The sequence below is a fragment of the Dromiciops gliroides genome, chromosome 4 (genome assembly GCF_019393635.1).
Source record: "Dromiciops gliroides isolate mDroGli1 chromosome 4, mDroGli1.pri, whole genome shotgun sequence".
Taxonomy (NCBI): Eukaryota; Metazoa; Chordata; class Mammalia; order Microbiotheria; family Microbiotheriidae; genus Dromiciops; species Dromiciops gliroides.
The window spans coordinates 447,202,030-447,226,595 of record NC_057864.1 but is presented as its reverse complement, the minus strand read 5'-3'; the positions used below and the strand labels follow the sequence as shown (position 1 = coordinate 447,226,595).

The 24,566-nt window shown below is 36.4% G+C and overlaps 1 protein-coding gene across 1 annotated transcript in view; it reads left to right on the top strand.

The window, feature by feature from the left end:
• Window positions 1-24,566, top strand: part of SPAG17 (sperm associated antigen 17) — a 265,493-nt gene that overhangs the window by 36,284 nt on the left and 204,643 nt on the right. Inside the window, exons 2-3 of the mRNA XM_044004478.1 lie at window positions 3,620-3,760; window positions 16,864-16,935. Of these exons, the coding sequence (XP_043860413.1) occupies window positions 3,620-3,760; window positions 16,864-16,935 (213 nt within the window). The remainder of the gene's footprint in view (window positions 1-3,619; window positions 3,761-16,863; window positions 16,936-24,566) is intronic.

Genomic DNA, 24,566 nt, shown 5'->3' with positions numbered 1-24,566 from the left:
AACTTCCATTCCTCCCCACTCTTCTGCTGTGCACTGTGTACTTTATCCCAAAAGAAAGTCACAAGAGGGGTGGGAAATGGGAAAAGGGAACTTTGTCTCACCTCTATTCCATAAACTCCATCTCATTGCATAGCTAGGAAGAATTATCTACACCAGCTCTTCTCACAGCAGCTTTCACAACCTAGCTTCCATCCAGCATCCTCAGAGTCCAACACTGCAGGCTCTGAGATCTCATGCCATCTCTAGCATGTTCTCATAGTGGTTGCCACTGCATACCCAGCTGGGAATCCATGTCCCTAGCTCTGTGCACAACCACCTGACATTCTGCTGTCTGCCTTCCCAATGGCTCTGAACTCTCTTGCTTCTTTGGTGTTCCCATTGGACCTGGCCAGAGGTGATCACACCAAAAAGACTAATACCCTCCCCAAACTCAGTGCATGCTGCAGACTCAATCTCTAGGAAGATCTTTTTTTTTTTAATGTGAATGGGAAATTAAGTAATTATATTTCATTAAGATAAGTATATTTTATTTATAAGAAGGAATAACAGGCAGTGTGGTATGCTAGAAAGAGCAGTGGAAGAGCTCAAGAAAGAGTTGGGTTCAAAACCATCCTTTAACACTTAATAACTCTTATACTGAGCAAGTCATCCAATGTATCTATAGCAGCTCTTTTTGTTTGTTTTTTTGTGGGGCAATGAGGGTTAAGTGACTTGCCCAGGGTCACACAGCTAGTGTCAAGTGTCTTATTCCAGATTTGAACTCAGGTCCTCCTGAATCCAGGGCTGGTGCTTTATCCACTTTGCCACCTAGCTGCCCCCATCCAATGTATCTAAACCCTTGATCCTCACTTGTAAAATGGGGGTTTCAGTAACAGAACCCACTTTACAGAACTGATGATGTGGAGCATTTAGCAAACTTTAAAGTGTTCTATAAATGTTAGCTATTACATGCAATAAATTGAATTTGGGTTCTGTGGTTCCAAGAAGTGTCCATGATTAAGGTATTTCGCATATTGAAATGGAATTTTAACCCGGCTTGTGTTTGTGATATATTGGGGGGAGGGAGGGAAGAAGTATTTATTTGCTAATGAATAAAATGTGAGAAAAATGTTTAAAGTATCTGAATTAAATATTTATTAGAAGGTTGGAAAGCTAGTTGGGCGAGCTAAGATGTTTGACCTACTTCTGCCCCCTTGTGGCTACTTTGAATCAGAATAATTTATTTCAGCATACACCTGAGGGTCAGCCTTGTGCATTTTAGATAGAGACCACCTGGATATAGTTTCATTGGACTTAGAGGCCAGCTAATACAACCTCCACATTTTGCAGAAGAGGAAACTGAGACCCAGATAGGTAAAGTCATTTGGTCAAGGCTTCCTAGATAATGAGTAGCAAAACCAGGGTTCAGACTTAGGATCTTTGATTGTAATCAATTCCCTAACCAACAAAGGCATACTAGACTATTTTGTATATACTACTAGCTTCTGTTAGGGGAATGTAGCCTTCAGACCAAAGCTAGATTTAGAGAGTGAAGAATTGGGAGATTGATGTGTAATATGATGGTTTATTGCCTTTGTCCCACTAGCTTTCTCCTGATACCTTCCTGCCATGGCCTTGTATCTTTCAAGGCTTAAGATCTTGAGTGTTCCAGTATTAAAGTCCTGTGTAACCCTAAGAGATGCTTATCTTATCCTAACTAGTGGATAGAATACTAGCCCTGGAGACAGGAAGACCTGAGTTCAAAATCTAGCCATAGGCACTTGTGTCCCTTGGGGATATCATTTAACCTCTGCCTCAATTTATTCACCTGTAAAATGAGTATAATAATAGCACTTATCAGGGCCAGCTAGATGGTGCAGTGGATAGAGCACAGACCCTGGAGTCAGGAGTACCTGAGTTCAAATCCAGCCTCAGACACTTAATACTTAACTAGCTGTGTGACCCTGGGCAAGTCACTTAAACCCAATTGCCTCACTAAAAAAAAAAAAAATAAGTAAAAGAATAATAATAATAGCACTTATCTCTTAAGGTGGTTGTAAGAGATAAAAATAGTCTTTTGTAAACCTTAAGGTTCTATATAAATGCCATTCTTCTTCCTTCTCTTGTTATTGTTGTTATTGCAATTATTATTAACAAGTAGTTACAGGGAATTCCTTTTCCATTGGAACTCTGCACAGGATATCTTCCATGGCAGTGGAGGACACCTTTCATAAAGATATAGATCCCCATTTTATGATGCTGAACCCCTCCTCTCATTTTAATATTCTTCTTAAAGTGTGGCCTTGTTTCCAAAGGTGAATTCCTTAGCAAATGTGTTGCTGGTGGTAGTTGTAAAATTAAACCTAACATTTGGCTTCACTAATAATATTGAGAATCCCCAGAGGGGATCAAACTGAATGATCAAGGACCTCAACATTATATTGTATGAGGATTAGTTGAAGGAAATGGGAATTTTTAGCCTAGAAAAGAGAGGTCTCTGCAGGAACAGATAGCTGTCTTCAGATATTTGAAGGCTTATCATATGGTAAGACATTATTGATTTGTAGGGGTGGCAGACTCAAATCTCTGGGCCGCATAGTGATTTAGAAAACCACAAACTAACATTATCTATGTTGCATTGTATTTTTATTGTGTTAAACATTTCAATTATATTTTAATCAGGTTCGGGTAACACTTAAGAAGTTTGTGAATTGTGAGTTGATACCTCTTATAGAAGTAGTAGCTAAAAAGAAAAAGAAAGAAAACAAACAAAAAAAAGACAACTCTAAGTTTGATGTCAGGAATAACACCCTAATACTGATCGCCTTCCAAACTGTACTGGGCTGATTCAGGAGCTCATGCACATTTTCCTCACTAGAGACTTTTGAGCAGAAGCTAGATGACACTACTAAATAAATATCCTTTTTAAAATATGGACTGGCATAACTTCTGAAGTCTCTTATATCCTTGAGGTAGTTGTGACTCTATGACTTCAAATATGGTCTTCTTTGCAGAGCACCAAGCTACTGTATTCAGAGATGAAAATTTTTCAGTTGTTCGTTTGTTTCAGTTGTGTCAGACTCTTCGTGACCCCATTTGGGGTTTTCTTGGCAAAGATACTACAATGGTTTGTCATTTTCTTTTCCCTCTGGCTCATTTTACAGATGAGGAAACTGAGGTAAAGAGGACAAAGTAACTTGCCCAGGGTCTCCCAGCTACTAAGCATCTGAGGCCAGATTTGAACTCATGAAGATGAATCTTTCTGATTCCAGGCCTACCACTCAATCCACTGCACCACTTCACTGCCCGTGGAAAGGATTTTAGAGATCATCTAATCCAACCTTCTCATTTTACAGATGAGAAAATGAAAGCCCAGAAAAGGGAAAGACTTGTCTCAGGGTTCCATGGCCAATAAGTGCCTAAGGCTGAATTTGAACCCAGGTCTTCCCAGCTCCCAAGTCAAGCACTCTATCCCCCATTTGTCCCACTTATAAAGAGCTGAGCTGGAATTTGACGTTGTGTCATCTAAATCTAAGTTCAGGACTTTTCCCACTACCCTCCCCAGTCTCCTCTTTTCACATTAGAGGGAAGACCTCCTGGTGACACTATGACAAAGCATTCCTTTTCCTTTGGCAAACAGGCTGATTGGAAGGGCTGCATCAATTTCGTGGTCGGAAACCGCATTGAGGATGATCTTCTTATCAACGCCCTTGAGCTTGCTGTTAATGTCCCCCAAAGGAAGCTCTTCAGCTTGGTGTCATGGAATAACATCCTTAGTCAGGTATTTGCAGTTTTCTGCTGTCAAACTCACTCAAGATTAGATACTCTTCCGATGAGAGAGAGATTCTTAAATTATGCATACACTTCAGGTAATAGTTTCAGTAGAGCATTCAGACCAGGAAAAAATAAAAATAGAATGGATTGTCTCTTGAGAAAGTGAATTGGGGTTAAGTGACTTTCCCAGGGTCATACAGCTAGTAAGTGTTAAGTGTCTGAGGCCAGATTTGAACTCAGGTACTCCTGACTCCAGGGCCAGTGCTCTATCCACTGTGCCACCTAGCTGTCCCTCTCATTGTTCATTTTTAAGCACAGACTTGTCAAGGATATTTTAGATGGGCCAGAAAGGAAGTGGCCCTTGCAAGTCTCCTCCTTCTCTCTCTCTTCCTCCTCTTCTCCCTTCTTCTGTCTCCCTTTACCTCTATCTCCTTCTAAAATAAAACCAAAAGAAGAGTAGACTAGAACATTTGTTCCTCGGAGATATATTATGTACTACTTTGTCACTTAAACATCAAAAAGCATTTGTTAAACACCATATTCAAGGCACAGTGGAGACAGAAAGGCAAAAATAAGTTCCTGTCTTCAAGGAGCTTATATTCTAATGAGGAAGGAAGCATGCAAGCAATAATGTGCATAAAAGAGGTATTATGTATGTGTACATTTAAAATTTTACATTTAAAAATTATATTAAATATATTTTATTTATATATTACATAATATAATTACATAACATAATAATTATATAATATATTATAATTATATATAGATATGGAGTGTGTGTGTGAATAGGAGGTGATTCCAAAGGGTTAAAGGAAAGGGAGGAGAAAAGGAACTGGGGAGGGACAGGAAAAGACCTCATTAGGAAGGTGGGACTTAAAGTGGGATTTAAGCTGTATTTTTAAAAAAATGAAAGGGACACTAAAAGTTGCATGTGAGGAACGAGAGCATTGGAGGCATGGAGGACAGCTGATTAAAAGGTACAGAATTGGTAGATGAAGTATAGTACACAAGAAACAAGAAGACCAGTGTCAATCTATTATAGGGTATGTGGAGAAAAGCAAAGTTTAAGAAGACTAGAAAGATAAAAAGCAACCAGGTTGTAAAGAGCTTTAAAAGTTAGATGATTTTGTATTTCATCCTGGAGGAAATAGGGAGTTATTGGGATTTATGAGAGAGAAGGTGAGGAAGGGAGAATTGTGACATAGTCAGACTGTAAGTTAGGAAGATCACTTAGGGAGGTGAGTGGGGGATGTACTATAGTGGATGACACTTATTTATGGATATTAGAAATTCATTCAACAATTGTTCATTCACTCAATATTTAAGTGCCTATTACATTCGAGGCATTATTAGGTCAGGATAGTGACAAAGAAGTAGAAACCACAATTCTCACCCTCAAGGAGCTTAAAATCTAGTTAAAGATAAAAGGCAACAAAATTATAAAAAGCTCTGATACATAATACAGTACATGAGTTTTTGGAAAATAAAACAACTTCTGGATTATAATAGAAGAGAGATTTCATGTTAGGATGCACTTAACTGCCCTATAAATTTTGAAAAACAAAACTAAATATGCATTTAGAAATTCATAGAAGAAAAATATCATAGGGAAGTGTATTTGCTGGCATTTCCAATTTATATAGACCTAAATGGTCATCCTGACACAGAATCAGAAACCAGGACCTACGGTTAAGATATAAGTAAACAAAAGAACATGTCAAACAATTAAAGAAATACTGTGCCCTTTAAATAGCCCTTTAAAGGGCTATAGGGCTGTGCATACCCTTTGGCCCAGCAATGCTATTATTAGGTAGCAAAGAATTGGAATTCAAAGGGATGCCCATCAATTGAAGAATGACTGAACAAGTTGTGGTATATAAATGTAATGGAATACTATTATGCTATAAGAAATGATAAGCAGGAAGATTTCAGAAAAACCTGTAAAGACTTAAGTGGACTGATGCTGAGTGAAGTGAGCAGAACCAGGAGAACATTGTACACAGCAACAATGTGCAATAATCAATTGTGATAGATTTAGCTCTTCTCAGCAATACAATGATCCAAGACAGGACTCATCCATATCCATTGTCCATATCCAGAAAAAACAATTGTAAAATCTGAATGCAGATTGAACCACACTGTCTTTACTTCATTTTTTTTCTTTTTTGAGGTTTTTTCTCTTCTGATTCTTCTTTCACAATATGACAGCTAGATGGCACAGTGGATAGAGTACCAGCCCTGGAGTCAGGAGTACCTGAGTTCAAATCCGGCCTCAGACACTTAACACTTACTAGCTGTGTGACCTTGGGCAAGTCACTTAACCCCTATTGCCTCACTAAAAAAACAAAAAACAACAACAACAAAAAAACAAAAACACAATATGACAAAGGCAGAGATAGGTTTAATGTGATTGTACATTTATAATCTAAATCAGATTGCTTTCTTTCTTGGGGAGTGGAGGGGAAAGGGAGGGAGGGAGAAAAGTTTGGAATTCAAAATCTAATAAAACAAATGTTGAAAACTATCTTTACATGTAAATGAAAAATAATAAAATACTTTTATGATTTTAAAAAAGATAAGACAAATTGAAATACAGAAGAAGAAACTCTTAAACAAGAATAAGGATAGTATGGACCTTGGCCACAAGGACTCCAAGTCTAGAAAAAATTAATTAAAAGATTAAAAATTAATTACAAGTGAAATAATAATTCTGGAGGTGAAGGAATTGGAAGGAGAATAAATAGCTTTGAACAAAATGTGGGAAACATTAGCCAAGTAAGAGACAAACTCCTGAAAATTAGAAAGAAGCAAAGAGAACACGATGACTCCAGGAAAAATAAAACAAGAAATGGAACAAAATAGATTTAAAAAGGAGAAATGTAAGGAATGTATTATCAAAAATAATTGATTTGAAAAACATATCTAGGAGAGGGAATTAAAGAATCTTCAGACTCCCTGAAAACCTTGATCAAGTAAAAATCCTAGACACCATATTTCAAGAAATCATAAAAAAAAAAAAACTGGCCCCTTTATCAGAGGGAAAGGAATAAGAAACCCAGGGGAAAAAGCAAAAACAACCAAAGATTTCAAAAGGAATAGAATTCACCTTAAAACTTGGAGCACAAGCAGGCAAATGAACTAAAGCAAGTAAAAGATACTAAAATTTAAAGTATAAGCACCAAAACTTCCAAAACCCTATAAATTCATTTTAAAAATTGTTAGAAAAAGGAAATTGACCCGATAAGTTACAGAATCCAATGGATTCCTACAAGAGCATTTAACCCCAATAAGAGTTCAAGAATGGTTAAGAGTAATAGCCTTGATAATAGAAGTTAGGAAGGAGGAAGTGGTAGAACTTATTTCCTCCACAGCAGAAATAGCAGAATAAAAAGACTTGAATCCATGATGGTGTGAGAGAACAATAGATTGGTAATACAAATATACAGAAGTGAAAGACACTATGGGAGAAAAACAAAAGGCTTGAATATTTGATATTAAAAGAGGACATGGGCACAGCTAGGTGGTACAGTGGATAAAGCACTGGTCCTGGATTCAGGAGGACCTGAGTTCAAATCCGGTCTCAGACACTTGACACTTACTAGCTATGGGACCTTGAGCAAGTCACTTAACCCTCATTGCCCCCCCCCCCCCCCGCAAAAAATAGAGCACATGATATAAATGGAAGCAAAGCCACTGATTATGAAGATAGGCTTCATAAATAAAATCTAAAGGTGACAGATGTCACAGAATGTGAGATTTAAAATTGGATATAAGAGCATTAAACTCCCCCTTTACCTTTTCCCTTATACATCTCCAAGACTACTAAGAAAAAGAAGCCTCTGAGCTTTAATCAGTGAGGGATTAGCTTTTACTGTTTGGGAATTAATTGGACAATAAACAGGTGATACCGATTAGGGAAATAGGAAAGTAGAAATACAAATGAATAATCTTAGATCTAAGCTTAGTCTATATTCCTTTATAAAACTCACCGAATCCCAAAACTGCCTGCCAGGCCAAGAACCAGAGCCAAGCACCAAAGCGTGCACTGGCACCGCTAAGTTGAGAAGCCAGAGACAGAGACAGAGAGCGAACTTCTGTTCTCACTCTCAGTTTTAAGTTGGCGTCCCAGAAGTACGGCATGCTTGCCATGCTCTCTGGGCAACAGCAGGTGCACTGCCGTTCATCGCGGTCTCCTCCCCAAAAGGGCGGTCCTTCAAAAGCCAATTCAGTAGCATGCACTCAACTCTCAAATGATTCAGCTAAAACTTCCATTTTTTACCACATCCCCCCCTTTGTTTCATTTGAAAAACGAATGAGTTTACTCAATGAAACAACCAAAAATAATATCCTATGCTAGCTAATAATATGTTAATATCAATATAGAAAAAGGAGAGAGAAAAGTTTTGTCCAGAAGGTCAGTCCCTCATGAATGCGACACTTTGACATTGGTCTTGCAGTGGGAGGGCCTCTGCAGAGAGCACATGTTACAGATGGTATATAATAACAGAAGGAGATAACAAAAACTAACAAAGCAAAACTGTTCATATAAAGTCTCTGAGTTCTCTTGTCTTCTTGAAGTGGTAAGATGTCATCAGGAGGAAGCTGGATTCTGGTCTGGAAAAACTGGGCTCTGGACTCTGGACTCTGATCTGGAAAACTGGATTCTGGACTCTGGTCTGGAAAGCTGGATTCTCTTTTTTAATTGTTCGAATTGCTGGATTTTTACTAAACCTTAGCATAGCATTGTCAATGATCAAATTGATAAATTCCATTACAAGAACAAGATAACATAAAAAATCATGAACATCATTATTTTTAAAATAACATAATGTGAAAAACCCCATTTAAAAATTTCTGGGGGGTACAGGTAGGTGACTCAGTCAATAAAGCACTGGCCTTGGATTCAAGATGACTTGAGTTCAAATCTAGCCTCCGACACTTGACAATTACTAGCTGTGTGACCCTGGGCAAATCACTTAACCCGCATTGCCCTGAAAAGAAAAAGCTTTAGTAGTTGTCTAAGCTATATTAAATTGGAATAAATTATTAATATCATATGAAAAACTTCATAAAAAAAATTTCTGGAACTCAGTGTTGGAGAAGTATCAAAGGTCTTTATTTACATTCTCAAGAGAATGGGCCATTCCCTTGTGGAATGGCACAAAATTGGCAGTTCATGAGCCTTTTTGTTTCTTAACTTGACTGGCCCCTCCCTTCTTCCTCAGTTATAATCTGCGCACCAAAGACTGGTACCAAAAACTATCCAATCAGAATGCAGTATAGTCAATGGGGGAGGCAACACAGGGACATCCCTTGAAACTCCTCCCCCTTGTGACCAGCCTTGGGTCTCCCTCATCATGTGATACAGTTTGCTGGGGAGGGGGAGGAGAGGCAGCCCTTTCTTAGACTGGGAGGAGCCCAAACCCCTTTTGTGGATATTAACATTTTAAGCACCCTCTCCCATTCTCCCAGCTGAATCTGAATTCCAATCAGGTTTTTTTTTGGGGGGGGGGGCACATTTCCCACACATAAGAAAACTGCCCAGAAATTCTGGATACTAGAACAAAGCAATACCAATTGAAAGAAAGCACAAATCACCTCCATGAAGGGGAGAAAAAAAACACCTTTGGGGGCAGCTAGGTGGCACAGTGGATAGAGCACAGGCCCTGGAGTCAGGAGGACCTGAGTTCAAATCTGACCTCAGACACTTAATACTTACTAGCTGTGTGACCCTGGGCAAGTCACTTAACCCCAATTGCCTCACACACACACACACACACACACACACACACACACACACACACACACAAACCTTTGCTTCAATCTTCAAGACACATAATTGTTTAATTTAGCACTTTCAATTTCACAAAAAAAAAATTCTGCAAATGGCCACAAGAAAGACTTTCTAATATAAAGGAAAAGAAATTTGAATAACATAATATTCCTTCTATACTCACTAAACACTGGAAATATATTCCAACTCAAAATGGCATAGCCTGCCTAATCATGACTGAAAAAAAGATGAAGACACAAAGAGTTTATTTGACTTGCAAACAACCCAAATAATAGAAGCATAAGGTAAATAAAAACAGTTACCCAGGAAAGAATAATTAGCAAAATAAATTATCACATCTCCAGAGACTATTCAAGGAAAAGAAAGAAAAAGAAAAAGACATTTATTTGTTAAAACAGAGACCATTAAGAAATTTCTTTCTAAAAGTACTTAAAGAGACAAAGATGAAACTAGAATTTTTTTTAATGGAGAGGTAGGAGGGAGGAAGGAAGAATATTTCTAACACAAAATTTTTTAAAAATCAATGTGAAAAAATGGGGGGGTTTTTTACATGTAACTTGGAGAAAATTCTAAATAATAAAAAATAAGAATTCAAAACAATAACAAATGGAGAGGGAGGAACAGGCCTAAAGTACCATGGACTAAACTTTGCAACTTCCCCTCACAGGTGAATCAATACATTTTGTGGAACTAAATTGCAGGATCTAATAGGGGAAGCAGCGAATAGAAAGGATATGTGATGCACCCTAATCAAGGCAAGGGTGAGCAACAAAAGAAAGCTAACTCCTATAATTGTTGGAGGAATTAGAGATAAAAGAATTATGATACCTTCTGAATGGGACTACTAGAAAATATACATATGTTACAGTACCACAAGGTACTTTTATTTAACAATAAAAAAACCCAACAATATAGTGGAGCCCAGAGAAATTTCAAAGAAATTCAAATATTCAAACATATTAAACATATATTTTATAGAACACAACAAAATAAAATAGTAATTAATGGAACACAAACAAAAAACATAGACCTAAATGGAGAATTAATAATGAAATTCTAAATAATGACTTTCAAAGGATCAAATAATAAAATAATAAATAATTATCTATCTATAATTATATACATGTATATATACATATATTCATATATAATGTATACCCAAAATATGACATTAACAAAATAGAAAGGGATTGGTTAATAGATTGAATATGCATTTTAGATAATATAAAATAAACAAATCCAAAATAAGTACAATAAAAGAAACCTTAAAAAGTAGAGGACAAACAAGTAAATTGGAAATCAGACTATAGGCCTGAAAAGCAAAACTAAAAGCTGATTTTTTGAAAAGACTGACAAAATTGATAAACTTTTATCAAACTTGATTTCAAAAAAAGAGAACAGAAAATCAAATAAACAAAATTTTTAAAAATACTAAGACACTAAAAGCTTAAAACTATCCTTAAAAACTGAATGTAAGGAGCAGCTAGGTGGCGCAGTGGATAGAGCACTGGCCCTGGAGTCAGGAGGACCAGAGTTCAAATCCAGCCTCAGACACTTAACACTTACTAGCTGTGTGACCCTGGGCAAGTCACTTAACCCCAATTGCCTCACTAAAAACAAAAAACAACAACAACAACAACAAAACTGAATGTAATCTTACAGAGGGAAAATATATCTTTATTAGAAGAGTGGATTTTTGAGCATTAAAAAGGATTAAAACTTTGAAATGCAAACACTGGAATCTAGAGAAACTTAAAAAAGGTAAATACACTCAATAAATTAGAAAGCAAAAAACAATGATAATGAATTTACATTATAATGGGAGATGATAGACAAGTGTTCCTTTGGAATCCAAATAACTCAAGAGTTACAAAAAATTAAATAAGACATATATGGGATCTGGGTATAGTTTTGTATTTTTTTATTTTAGGAGCAGAAATAATGGGAGGGTAATGTAATATATATTAAAAAAGAAAAAGGAAATTATTGCTTTGCATGAATTGTAGTGTGTGAAAACAATATTCAAGTTGGAGGGAGGGGTGGAAACAGTGGGCATCTGCTAAGATTCTTATATGAACTGGGGAATGAAAGGTTAAAAACACATACACACAAATATTATTTGGTAGCGTATATTAAATTTAACAGAGATATAGGTAGGGACAGAGACAAGGAAAACAGATGTAGGTAAGGGATGGTCAAAAACAAAAAATTCACTACTGCAAGGCTTATTTAAAAAAAATTAAATGTTAAGAAAGAAGAAATAAGAACCAGAGCTCACAGTCTCACCTTAGTGAAGGGAAGAGATGCAGATGATTAGAAATAAGAGCATTTCAATTATAGACTAGTAATGTTTTATGATACTTCATTTTCTCTATTCTTCATAAAGAGTGGCATGAGTGAAAAAGAGGTAAAAGTATAAGAAGTTATGATGAAGGGAGATATACATTCAGTCATCATAACTGTGAATGTGAATTGCATAAATTCACACACAAAATTGAAAAGAAGAGAATGAATTAAAAAACAGAATACCAAACTATACTGTTTATAAGAAGTACATTAAAACATAAAGATTCATGCAGATTTAAAATGAGGAGGCTAAAGTAGAAATTATTCTTCAAGAAAATTTTAAAAAGCAGGGATAGCAATCATGATCTCATACAAAGGAACAGTAAAAATAGATATGGTTAAAAGAAATAAGCAGGGAAACTACAGTATGCTTTAAGGTACCATAGATAATGAAATATCAATATTTAATGTAAATACACCAAATGGTGTAGCATCTAATCATTGCAGGAAAAGATAAAGTACACAGAAGAATATATAACAAAACGATAATAGTTGGGAACTTTTGTGTTCCTTTTAAGGCTATACAAATCTGAGAAAAAATAAATCAAAAAGAAGTTAATGATCTGAATAGATTTTTTTTTAAAGTTAGTGGTAATTTGATCTCTGGCAATTACTGCATAAAAATAAAAAAGAATACACATACACACACTGTGGTAAAATATGAAAGTTTTTAATAGTCGGTTAGGATAACTGAAAGACGCCAGTTTTTCAAGGACCACCCTTTTGGGGAGGAGATGAACAGTCCGCCTGCTGCGCATGTCAGACTGCCTGCCGGGTTTTTGACTTCCGGGGTGGAGAGAACGGGAGTAGGCCTTTTTGCCTGCTTGGCGGGACTCCTGAGGGCGCGGCACAGACGGTCTCTCTCTCTCCAAAGGTGGCCTTTTCGGTTTGGTGAGTTGTTATAAGGAATATAGACTAAGCCTAGACTTAAGACGATTTGTATTGTATTTCTATTTTCCTATCCTTCTAATCAACATCACCTTGTGACTACCATACAATAAAGGCTCTATCTAGAAAACCAGAAGCTTCTTCCATTTACTAGTCTGGGAGATAAATTAGGGAAAAGTTAAGTAGGGGAGATTTATGATCTAATATCCAATTTTATTCTCACAACACATATATGTATATGTATATATATATATATATATAATACATATATACATATATATTTTCCTTAGCTTTACATGTCAGCTTTACAAAAATTTCACTGTATATGAAAGCATAAAATCCTCATAAGCAAAAAAAGAAAATCAGAAATAAGTCAGTCCATAAAATTAATTAAGCACTATGAACCAGGCATTGTGCCAAACATCGGGGAGCCAAAGAGATTAAAAACAAATTGTCTCAGTCCTCAAGTGGCTCACATTTTAATATAAAACAATACAATAAAAATTGAAAAAAATATATGATCCATAAAGACCATAGAAAGCAAATTCTTTAATACTAAAGAACATATAATTGAATCAAATAATAAATCATTGAAATAATAGGTAATTTCATTAAAGAAAAAAAAGGCAGCAATGAGACAACATACCAGAACTTTTACAATGTAGACAAAATTGTCTTTAGGGAGAAAGTTATATCTCTAAACACTTTCACCAATAAAAGAATACAATACTAAGTCGATGAATTGTAGCCAAAAAGTAATTAGAAAATCAACTCATCAAAAAACCATGACCCAAAGAAAGAAATAGAAAATTTTAAAATTCAAAGAGATAAATTCTAAATAACAAGGGAAGGACTCACTATTCAATAAAAACTTAGGAAAAATCTTGGAAGTAGTCTGAAAGTAATTAAATATGGACAATCAGGTAATATGATATATACCAATAAGTTCCAAATAGATAGATGACCTAGATATAAAAGGGCATGTAATAAATAAATTATATGATAGGAGATCACTTTTACATCTTTGGGTAGAGGAATGGTTTTTTTTGATAAAATAAGGTATAGAGAGGATCACAAAACATAAAATAAGTAATTTTACTCTTCTCCAGAAGATAGTCAAAGGATATGAACAGGCAATTTCCAAAAAAAGAAAGGCAATCTATCAACAACCATATTAAAAATTCTTCCAATCAGTAATGATCAGAGAAATGTAAATTAAAACAACCCTGAGGTTCTACCTCACATTCATCAAATTTATAAAAATAGGGAGAGGGAAAGAAAATTACAATTGTTGGAGAGAAAGGAGGAGGGCAGAGACATTAGAACTCTCTAGCAGTATATACATTCTGGAAAGCAGGGTTATTATTATTATTTATAAGATTTATTTTTGTTTTAAGACATATGGCCACATTTTGTGGAAGAAAGTACATATAACTCACAACTTCAGTGTAACTGAGTCTGCCCTAGACCTTACTGACATTGGGATTGCCTACCAATCCCCCTTAACACTACCTCAGTCTCTAGAGAGGAAAAGAGATGAGGTTCACAGAGTAACTCAGTTTGTATATAGCATGGTCCCACCAAGTTCAAAGTCCAAAGCCTCAAAGAATTATATTCTAGCACCTTTGCTTCTCAGGGATTCCCTGCTGGACTACCAGCAACATCTAGCCCAGAATCCTGTCTATGGTTCAGGCTTCCAGATCCAGAGATTCTACTACTGGTGCCTAGAATTGAAAGGACAATGTAACAAAACAAAACCCCAAACACAATTCTTTGGGCCATGGGGCCTAAAAGGAAATAGTGGGGAAGGTAGCCGTCCCCTCCCCTGTCCAAATTAATTTATGGTACCAGTGCTATTCAGAGAGAGAGAAGTAGTTCCCTGTCTGTAATCTCCCAAATGGGTGCCTTCCTGCCTACCATTACGCACACTATTTATGGGTGGTAATGATGAACTGGCCATGTGCAAGAGACTCATTAGAGTTAGAAAAGAGGTTATGTGCTACACAAACAGTTCTATTTACAACAAGAAAAAAGTAACAGCTAGACTTCTTATCCCCAGAACCTTTGCTGGACACATTTTTTGACACACTTAGGGCACTGAGGAGGATACCAGAAGCAATAACTTTTCTTGCTTGAGGTACACTTACACTCTTTTGCATTTTCAGTTTTCTGCATGGGTGCAAGAACCATCAATAATGCAGTTGCAAGACTGGAGACCCATGACTTGGGGACAATCAATCCAGGAAGAGGCAGTGTAGATTGTAGGCATAGCAAAAAGATCAAGGAAAAAGGACGAAGTACAAGCATATTTTAGCAGCACTTTTTATTGTAGCAAAGAACTGGAAATAAAATGGGTGCCCATCCATTAATGAATGATTGAATAAACTATGGTCTTTGAATTTAATATAATAACAACAATTATAATAGCAATAATAGCATTCCTGTACAACTTATTTTGTGTCAGGCACTGTTAATTGCTTTACAATTATTATCTCATTTAATGCTCACAACAACTCTATGAAGTGCTATTGTTTTACAAATGAGGAAACAGAGGTGAAGTGACTTGCCTAGGGTCACACAACTAGTAAGTATCTAAGGCTGGATTTGAGTTCAGGTCTTCCTAACCTGAAACCCAGCACTCTATCCACCGCTTCCATTCCCTTTCCCCTTCTTACACTCCAAGGAATGAAGAAAACCCCCAAATCACTGGTGAAGAGTGATGCATCTCCTTGAAGATAATAAGATTAACTCCTGTGGGTTTTCATCTAGCATAAGGGTTCCAGCTCCATTCGGCTTCTCTTCCGGTAAAGTCAGGAAGCTTTAAAAAAAAAAAAAAGTTCCAAGCCCCTAGGTGATGCTTTTGATCACCAGCCTGGAAAGGACATTTCCCAGACAGTGAAATATGATGTAATCAGTTATCCACAAATCCAACCTTTTTTACATATCACACTCTACAAAAATATCAACTCACAACACAATTAAAAATTATCTCTATGTAGAAAAACATCTTTAAAAATAGAAATAAACTGTCAGCAAAATTTAAAATAACCAGAAAAACACTAAATAAGGAACCATTTTCCCCACTGCACATAATAATAAAACAGAAGGGAGAAACAGAGTTTAGTAAATTCATTTGTCTAGTAGTTTCTCTCAGTAGACTTAATTCAGTCATTCCCAACCATATGGATTCCTTTTAATAAATCAAGCATTGAGTCAGGGAAGGGAAAAAACTCTAGCCCCTACAAACCTACAAACTGATTAGTCCTATTGGAAGCTTCCCTTCCAAGTTACATGGCAAATGGAGTTGGAAGATAAAGAAAAAAGGACAGGCAACTCATGGCTTGTAATCTCTCCCACTTTTAAAACACTGTTGAAATTCATCCAGGGTTTAGCTATTTAAAGTCCCCAAGGGTGTGGCTAATTTGTTTGCTCAGTGAATCATTTGTTCCCTTCTGGACTCAGAGAGGTGTTCTCATCTCATAAAGGGATCTCAGCATGTGACACCTTGTTAACACATTAAAACCTCATCATTTGTGACTTCATTCAGTGACTACAATCTACTAAGCTTGAGAAGGGGAATCACCTCCCTATCTCATGCACTAGTGTGTGAATTCTTCATAGCATTCAATGGTTTCCAGCAAATTCTGGACAATTGCTGAAGCTTTTGGTTTTGTTTTGTTTTAATGATTATTTTATTTTATTTTTTTTAGCCCTGAGGCTGGGTTCATTGCTAGAAGGGCCTGCTGGGTTCATTGCTAGAAGGGCCTCACCCTTGACATTTCCATATTCTGCCTAGAAATCTTGATGCCCCACAACAAATCACTACCACCCTCTTTTTGTAATGTCTTCTTTTGGGAATTAACACAACCCCTCAGGGCAATGCTATGCCATAGAAATATCCGGAATCAGTTTCCTTTTCTGAATTGTTTGGGCCATTGGGAGATCTCAAAAGGCAGAAACAATAAACCAAAAAGTCCCTTAGATTGTAGTCAGTTGTTCAGGTCTTGGAATGTAACAAGTGGCTCTTTCTTTTAGTCTACCCTTCCTGTTCATTCTAAATACCTTTGCCTGTCTTACAGATCAATGCACCTCCTCCACCCCCACCTCCAAAAGGAAAGAAACAAGGTGTAGCTGCACCCTTGTATTATGAGGTGAGTGAAAATACTTACTGAAAAGGTTTTTATTGGTTTTTAGAAAAATGAAAAGCTGGACAACAATGTCATGGTCATATCCCCCAATTTAGTTAGTGAAAGCAAGGTGATTTCTTCCCATATTTTGATCTTAGAGTTTCACAAGGCAAGTACAAATGGGCTGAACAAACACTCATATCATCTTTATTTAAAATAGCCAGATGCTGCCTTGTCCCAGCTAGTTTCTAACTTCTCTAGTGGTCATTTGTGGTCAGGGGGGAATCTATTCTATATTGTATACTCACACACATATAACATGCATTTTAAAATATATATATATATATATATGTGTGTGTGTGTATATACATACATAGATAATATATATTATGTGTGATATATGTGTATATATAATGTGTGTATATGTGTGTATATGTATGTGTATGTGTGTGTATATACCTTAGCTACTTATCCTGCTCTGTTATTTTCTTTCAGAGGTCATTTAAGGGTTAAAGAAAGGAATGCAAATTAAAACAACTCTAAGGTATCACCTCACACCTATCAGAGTGGCAAATATAACAAAAACAGAAAATACTGGATGTTGAAGGGGATGTGGGAAAGCTGGGGCACTAATCCACTGTTGGTGGAGTTCTGAAAAGATCCAACCATTCTGGAGAACAATTTGGAACTATGCACAAAGGGCTATAGAACTGTGCATACCCTTTGATCCAGCAATTCCACTGCTAGGTTTATATCCCAAAGACATGCCACAAAAGAGAAAAAGACCTATTTGTACAAAAATATTTATAGCAGCTCTTTTTGTGGTGGCTAAGAATTCGAAATCAAAGGAATGCCCATCAATTGGGAAATGGCTAAACAAGCTGTGGTATATGATGATGATGGAATATTATTGTGCTGTAAGAAATGCCAAGCAGGATGATTTCAGAAAGGCCTGGAAAGATTTGTATGAACTGATGTATAGTAAAGAAAGCAGAACCAAGAGAACATTGTGCACAGAGACAGCAATATTGTTTGATGAAGAATTGTGAATGACTTAACTATTCTCAGCATTACAATGATCCAAGACAATCCCAAAGGACTATTGATGAAACATACTATCTACCTCCAAAGAAAGAACTGATATTAATGGAACACAAACTGAAGCATGCTATTTTTCACTTTCTTTCATTTTCTCCTTTTATTCAAGTTTTCATATACAAAATGACTTATATGATAATGTTTTACATAATCATACATGTATAACCTATATCTGATTGCTTACCACCTCAGGGAGGAGGGAGGGAAGGAAGGGAAGGAGGAATAAAAATTGAAACCTGAAACTATAAATAAAAATGTTTATTACTTAAATTTTTCAAAAAGAAAGGAAAACAAGTAAACAAAGTATCTCTAAATACTTAGAATCAATGAAGTATTACTGTTAACTTTTAAAAAATTAACGAGGAATAGTATCTACAATTCTTGGGTCACTTCTCTTAAATAAAATTCCTGAGTAGGAGAACATATTACAAGAGATCACATAATGACCACATAGTATTAGTTTCACAAAGATCACCATGGAAAAATGTACATATGATCATAAATACAGGTGGAAGGGATCTTGCTGTACAGCTGATCCAACCCTTTTCATTTTTGATGGGGGAACTGAGGCCCAGGAAGGTTAAGTTACTTGCCAATGGTCATACCAAGTATTAAGTATCAGAAGTGGGATTTTGAACCAAAGTCCCCGATCCCAAAGCCCTAGCTCTTTCTATCATACTACAACTGCCTACCATATATTTTTCCAAGCCCCATAGAAGTATTTTCCTTGCAGATTGCTTTCCCATCAGTTTGTTGGCTATTTGCATGTTTCACCTCCCCCCTTTCATCGGTGTGAAAATTCAAGTGCCACCTTCTAGATCCACAGCAGCTCAGCCTCTAGCAGCTGCTTGGCATGAAGGTCTGGTTTGGTTGACCCAGCCATGCTCAGTGCACCAGGACTTCCTTTGGCCCTGCCTTGTTAAAGTTTAACTTATAGTCTGTGAGAGGCTATAAAATCCTGTGATTAATTAGAACATTGCTTAAATTTTTCTCAAGAAGGTTTTTCTGTTCCTGTGGACCTAGAACATAAAGATTTTTGAATCCTTCTGAAAAGAACTTAATGGCATTTTGGCACAGTGATGACTAATAAACCTTTTTTTTTTTTTAATGTGTCTCAGGTCTTAGCAGATTTCAAAAAAGTGTTGTTGTTTTTTAGTTTATTGGGGGGGGGGTTGTTTTTTAGTTTCAATCTATTTGTAGGAATGGCCAAGTACTATCTTAATGTGTTCCTTTGAGTTTATTTGCTATTGATCCAACCTCAGATAATTACTAGCTGTGTGACTCTGGACAAGACACTTCACCTAGTTTGCCTCACTTTCCTCATCTGTAAAATGAGCTGGAGAAGGAAATGGCAAACCACTCTGGGATCTTTGCCAAAAAGACCCCAAACAGCATCACAAAGAGTCAGACAAGTCTGTAATGACTGCAACACAACAAAACTATTAATGGGATTGTGAATTTTATGGTATTACCTCTCTCTGGACATTTCTCATCATAGAAATGAACATGTTCCAAAGTGATGTAAATACATTATCCACCTTGAATCTTTTGTTATAAACACTTAACCAAGTGTTTCAACTCTGCCTGGAGTTTTGCATGATATCTAAATTTAAATCATTGGAATTTTCCTTCTAAATAGGCACAAAATACAGTAAGCAGCGCCTAGTTCCTTATGCTGGGACTCATTAGCCTACTAAGGGCTGCTTTCTACTTCAAAGATGCTCTTTTAAAAGCAGAAATGATAGCATGCATGTTTTGACATGTAATCCCAGCAGACTTTTTGACTTGACTGTGGAATATCACATCGTGGCAGACCTAAAGCTACTTTATAAAAACTCTTACCTCAAATATGTGCTATAACTCTCCTCAATTGCATAGTCTTCACTCCGGGGAGGTCCATTTCACATCTGGTTCTACCAGGCCCTTCCATTGGAACATTTGGGCAGTGAACCTCCCTGACCCTCTCACATACCCTTCTCTGAACGATTCCAGAAGAATAAAGAATGAGGCATGAATTGGACCTTTGGTACACAAGATATTCATTAATGCCATGGAACGTTCTGTGAGCAAAATAAGTAAGGAACATAAAAGAAGAATCCATACTCGCAGGCAGCTCTAGCCATAAGCAGCATCCCTCCTGATTAGTAGCCCTTCCATAATTTGTTCTGAGATGTTGCCTTAGAAAAACATGAAGTTAATGGCAAGGGCCGTGTCCCCTTAGTGAGACTGGGGATCCCAGTAGGTGTGTTTTCTGAGGGAAGGTACCTCTACAATCAGGGAGATGCAAACACTGGTGAAGAGAGAAGTAAGAGGAACAACAGGGGATGCCTTTTACCAAGAGAACATTTTTCCAAGTCTTGACTAGGGTAGGATATTCTCAGGTATGTGAATTGAAGCCAGGGTGAGAATTGGGCTACCTTTACCGTTACTGAACCTGCTATTTTCCAAATGTGTTGAGGGCTATTACTCTTTAGATTTTCTAAGCATCAGACATTAGAGTGCCTGGAAGGTTAAACCCACAAAATAATGCTGTAATTTTGCTCACAAGAAAAAAAAATATTGAATGGGAATTATCAGGCCCATGGACCAAAGGAGAATTTTTTTTAGTTCAATAATGAACATGCAAATCTAGGATAAATGCAGACCAAAGAAATACTTGAACTATTAAGGAGATTCCTAGCTTAGTTACAAACATGCAACTCTATTAAAATAATGAAAGTAGAATTTTTAATAATAATCCTGGACAAAAGCATCACGGAATAGTAAATGGAGGGTTGGAATGGGAGTTAGGAAGACTTGGGTCAGGTCTTGCCTCTAATGTATGTAAGTGAGGTAACCATGCATCACTTAAACTCTTAATGAATGCATCAGGTAATAGTCTAAGATTATAAATTAAGATAAAAAGAGGATGCTTTCTGCAACAGTGGGGAGGTGGATTTTCACACTGAGAGCTTCCTTATATTATTGACTTCACAGGTCTAGCTGATAAAGTAATAATCTTAAATATATGACACATAAATATTCCTTAAAAGAGGAATGCTTATCATCATTACCTCTCCTAGGCCAAAGGGATTTCCCAATTCCTAGAAAATACAGAGGACAAGAGATAACAGGACAAGAAAAGACTGCTCGTCACTCTTCTGTCTATCAGAAAGGTAGCCTTCTGCCCACAGGGAAAAGGAGTTGCTATTCTCTTTACCTCTCCATTGTCTAGAGGATAGGAAAGCCAAGATAGATAGCTCTGCTTCCCTTCACAACCCAAAGGGAAAAGGAGAGCAAGGAAAAGACAATAAGCACACAAGACCTAGTTCTTAAAGACCTACTTTGTATTGCTGGCCAAGTCAGGTCACCTGATCTTAAATGTGTACCTTCTTGCTAGTAACCAAAGTTGTTCCTTGGCCCTTTTGCCAATAGAGAAGCAATAGCTTGCCTCCTATATTCTAAAGTCTATTTGAAGTTAATGGAAGGTATAAACATTTTTCTAAAGAAATCAATTTTGACTTGAAGGGGTTAATAAAAATAAGCAATCTAGTCCATCTGACTCATTGGAGGCCACAGTTTTACCTCAAGGATGGCCTGCCCTCTTCACAATAGAAAGGCATTCCCTCAATCTATGATCCCCTGGATACCATGAATTCTAAGCAATGAGATAGTACCAGTTGGCGTGGCTGAGTGGGTAGCCTTATAACACTGTAGCATAAAGTAGGTTTATTTCTCACTTTGACTTTCACATATTTCCTCAGCAGCGTCTACCTTATGTGGTGAGATCTGTTCAGTATTTGGAGTCTGAATTAATGTACATATGCAGCTTTCTACTTGGAAGAAAAATGTAGAGGAAGGAGGGATATCACTCCCCATAATTCATGGCATAGGAAGCCTCTAGATAGATATTTACTCAAACTAGTTAGACAGAAAAACTTGTTCTTTTGCTAAACTAATCAATTGTTTGGCTGCTTAGCTAACCAAATTAACCAGAATCTCAGAATTGCAAGGAACCTCAGAGGCTATCTACTCCTATCCAATCAATTACTTAGACATCTGATAGATTACCTATTCCTAAAAGAAAACAATTCAAATTAAAATATGAACTCTACAAAGGTAATAATTTATATCAAATAATATTTTTAAACAATCCCCCATTTACCTGGGGATCACTTATATAGCCACCTCAACCATCCAGACCACAGTTTAGTAATAAATGAGATCCCAACAGGCAAAATAAATGAAATAATTGGGTTATTCAGAAAAAAACAAAACCAGAGTCTATTAGGAAAGCCTAAGTCTATAGCAGGAAAGTAGGAAAAGGTTAATTCTTGAGGATCAAAATCAATAAATTAAATTCAGGTCTGATCTACAAAAGGGGCTTAAGGAAAAGAGTATGGTATGGGCTCAAACAGATGTTGTAAAAATATGTCCTAAAATTCATGTACTTTATTCCTAAGAAAATCCCTTAGGTCCTCACTCAGGCTATTCTTGTTTTAAGCACAATTCCATCAAGTATAATGTCTTGCACATTGTATGCACTTAATAAAACTAGTTAAATTAAATCAAGTATCCCATTTTAGAAGCAGCAAATCAGAAGGGGATAGGAAAGGCAGCATGGTGGCATGGATAGAGTTGGTCTTGGAGTCACAAATATTTGTATTCATTTCCTGCCCTAATTCTGGCTTTTTAGCAGTGGACAAATAATTTCATCTCTTAGTTCTCTAAGCCAGTGGCCTCAAAATTAAATAGAAATGCAGTCCCCTAATGCCTACATAAGGATTTTTGTGGCAGCATATTGACTTAGTTGTAAAATGTAATATTATCTATGTTTTATTGTATTTTTTATTTATTTTGTTCAATATTTCCCATTTACATCTTAATTTGGGTCAGGCCACTTGACACTTCTGCTCTAAGCAACTCTATAAGACATTAATTACAGAAAAGTTGTCTATCTGTATTTGTAGAAGGAGCTATGCTATATTTACAAAGAAAAGAGACAAAAATGTTTAAAAACCAACCAAATAAATCAAAAAGCAAAATAATATGGAGCTATTTTGTATGGAGATAAATGACCCTAAACAGAACTCAGTACCCCATGATGGTATTACTTATATTAAAACACAGTATAGTAACTGTTGTTCACGATGACCCTCCATTACTAAGAAAAAGTCATGTTACAGAATTATAGAATCACAGAATGTTAAGGATGGAATAAATAACAGCAATTGTGTAATACCCAGTCCCACCTCCAAATTCTAAATTAGGAGACTGAGTCCATGAGCAATGAAATTATTTGCCCAAAGTTATATTCAATATCATGTTCTAAATAAATAGCAAAATGCATATATGTCTCATTAGAGAAAGATTTCCATCCAAAATGGTTAAAATGCTAAAGTTTTGTCACTTAGGGGGATAAGCTTCAGTTAACCAGAGAATATATGAATGGGTCACATCTCATTCTCCAAGGATACCTGGTAAAGGAGATATGATTCTATCGAAACAGCACTATCTATCTGATACAAGTGCTATTGACTTTAGGATAACAACACCAATGAATAGTTAAAGTTTGAAGATGGGCAATAGTTGTGTCACAGCAAGCTGAATGAAAACTGAAATAGTTATTACTGGGTCTTGTTGTTTGAAGTCATGTAGACAAAAGTGCCCAAAGGACAGGCTGAATTTTCCTTTTTTTTCTTTTTTCATAAGGGTAACCATTGTTTTACTGAGGCTCTGGGGAGTTTCACAACCTTCTCCCTAACTGGACATAATTGCTCCCTCCTCCAAATTTCATAGCTCTTTATAATTCTCTGGTGCCTCATACCGCATTGTACCTTGTATAGCTTTCAGGCTGCCTCTCATAATTGTGCTTTCTCATCAGGTCCCTGATACAGTTGAAGTTGTCTTTTTAAACCCACTGATGAGCCCCTACTGATATTTCAATGGCTAAACCAAACTCAATGACCATAAATTCAAAGGAAATACATTTACTGAAACAGAATAACTCAATAATGTAGAAATAAATCAGGTATTCTACTCTCAGAACCCCCATTTCCAAAGAACTATCATAGATTTCCTTCAACACATGTCTCCCAGGGAACACTAGATTCATTTCTGATTAATCTTTCAGTATCTCCAACTCAGCAAGAGTAGAAACAAGTCACTCATTCATGACAAGCACTAGTAAATCTTGCCACAGGCTAGTAAAGTGCAGTCTATTCCAGTGCAAGTTGTGGTGTTGGGGGAAGATGGGGGTTATTTCATTACATATTTCATTTTTCCTTAATAGTATTTAATTTATTTTCCAGTTACATGTAAGAATAGTTTTCAACATTCATTTTTACAAGATTTTGAGTTCCAAATTTTTCTCCCTCCCCATCCAAGACAGCAAGCCATCTTATATATGTACAATCACATTAAACATATTTCCACATTAGTCATGTTGTGAAAGAATTGAAACAAAAGGGGAAAACCTCAAAAAAGAAAAAAACTGCACAAAAAATAAAGATAGTATAATTCAATCTTCATTCAGATCCCACAGTACCTTTTCTGGATTTGGAGAGCATTTCCCATCA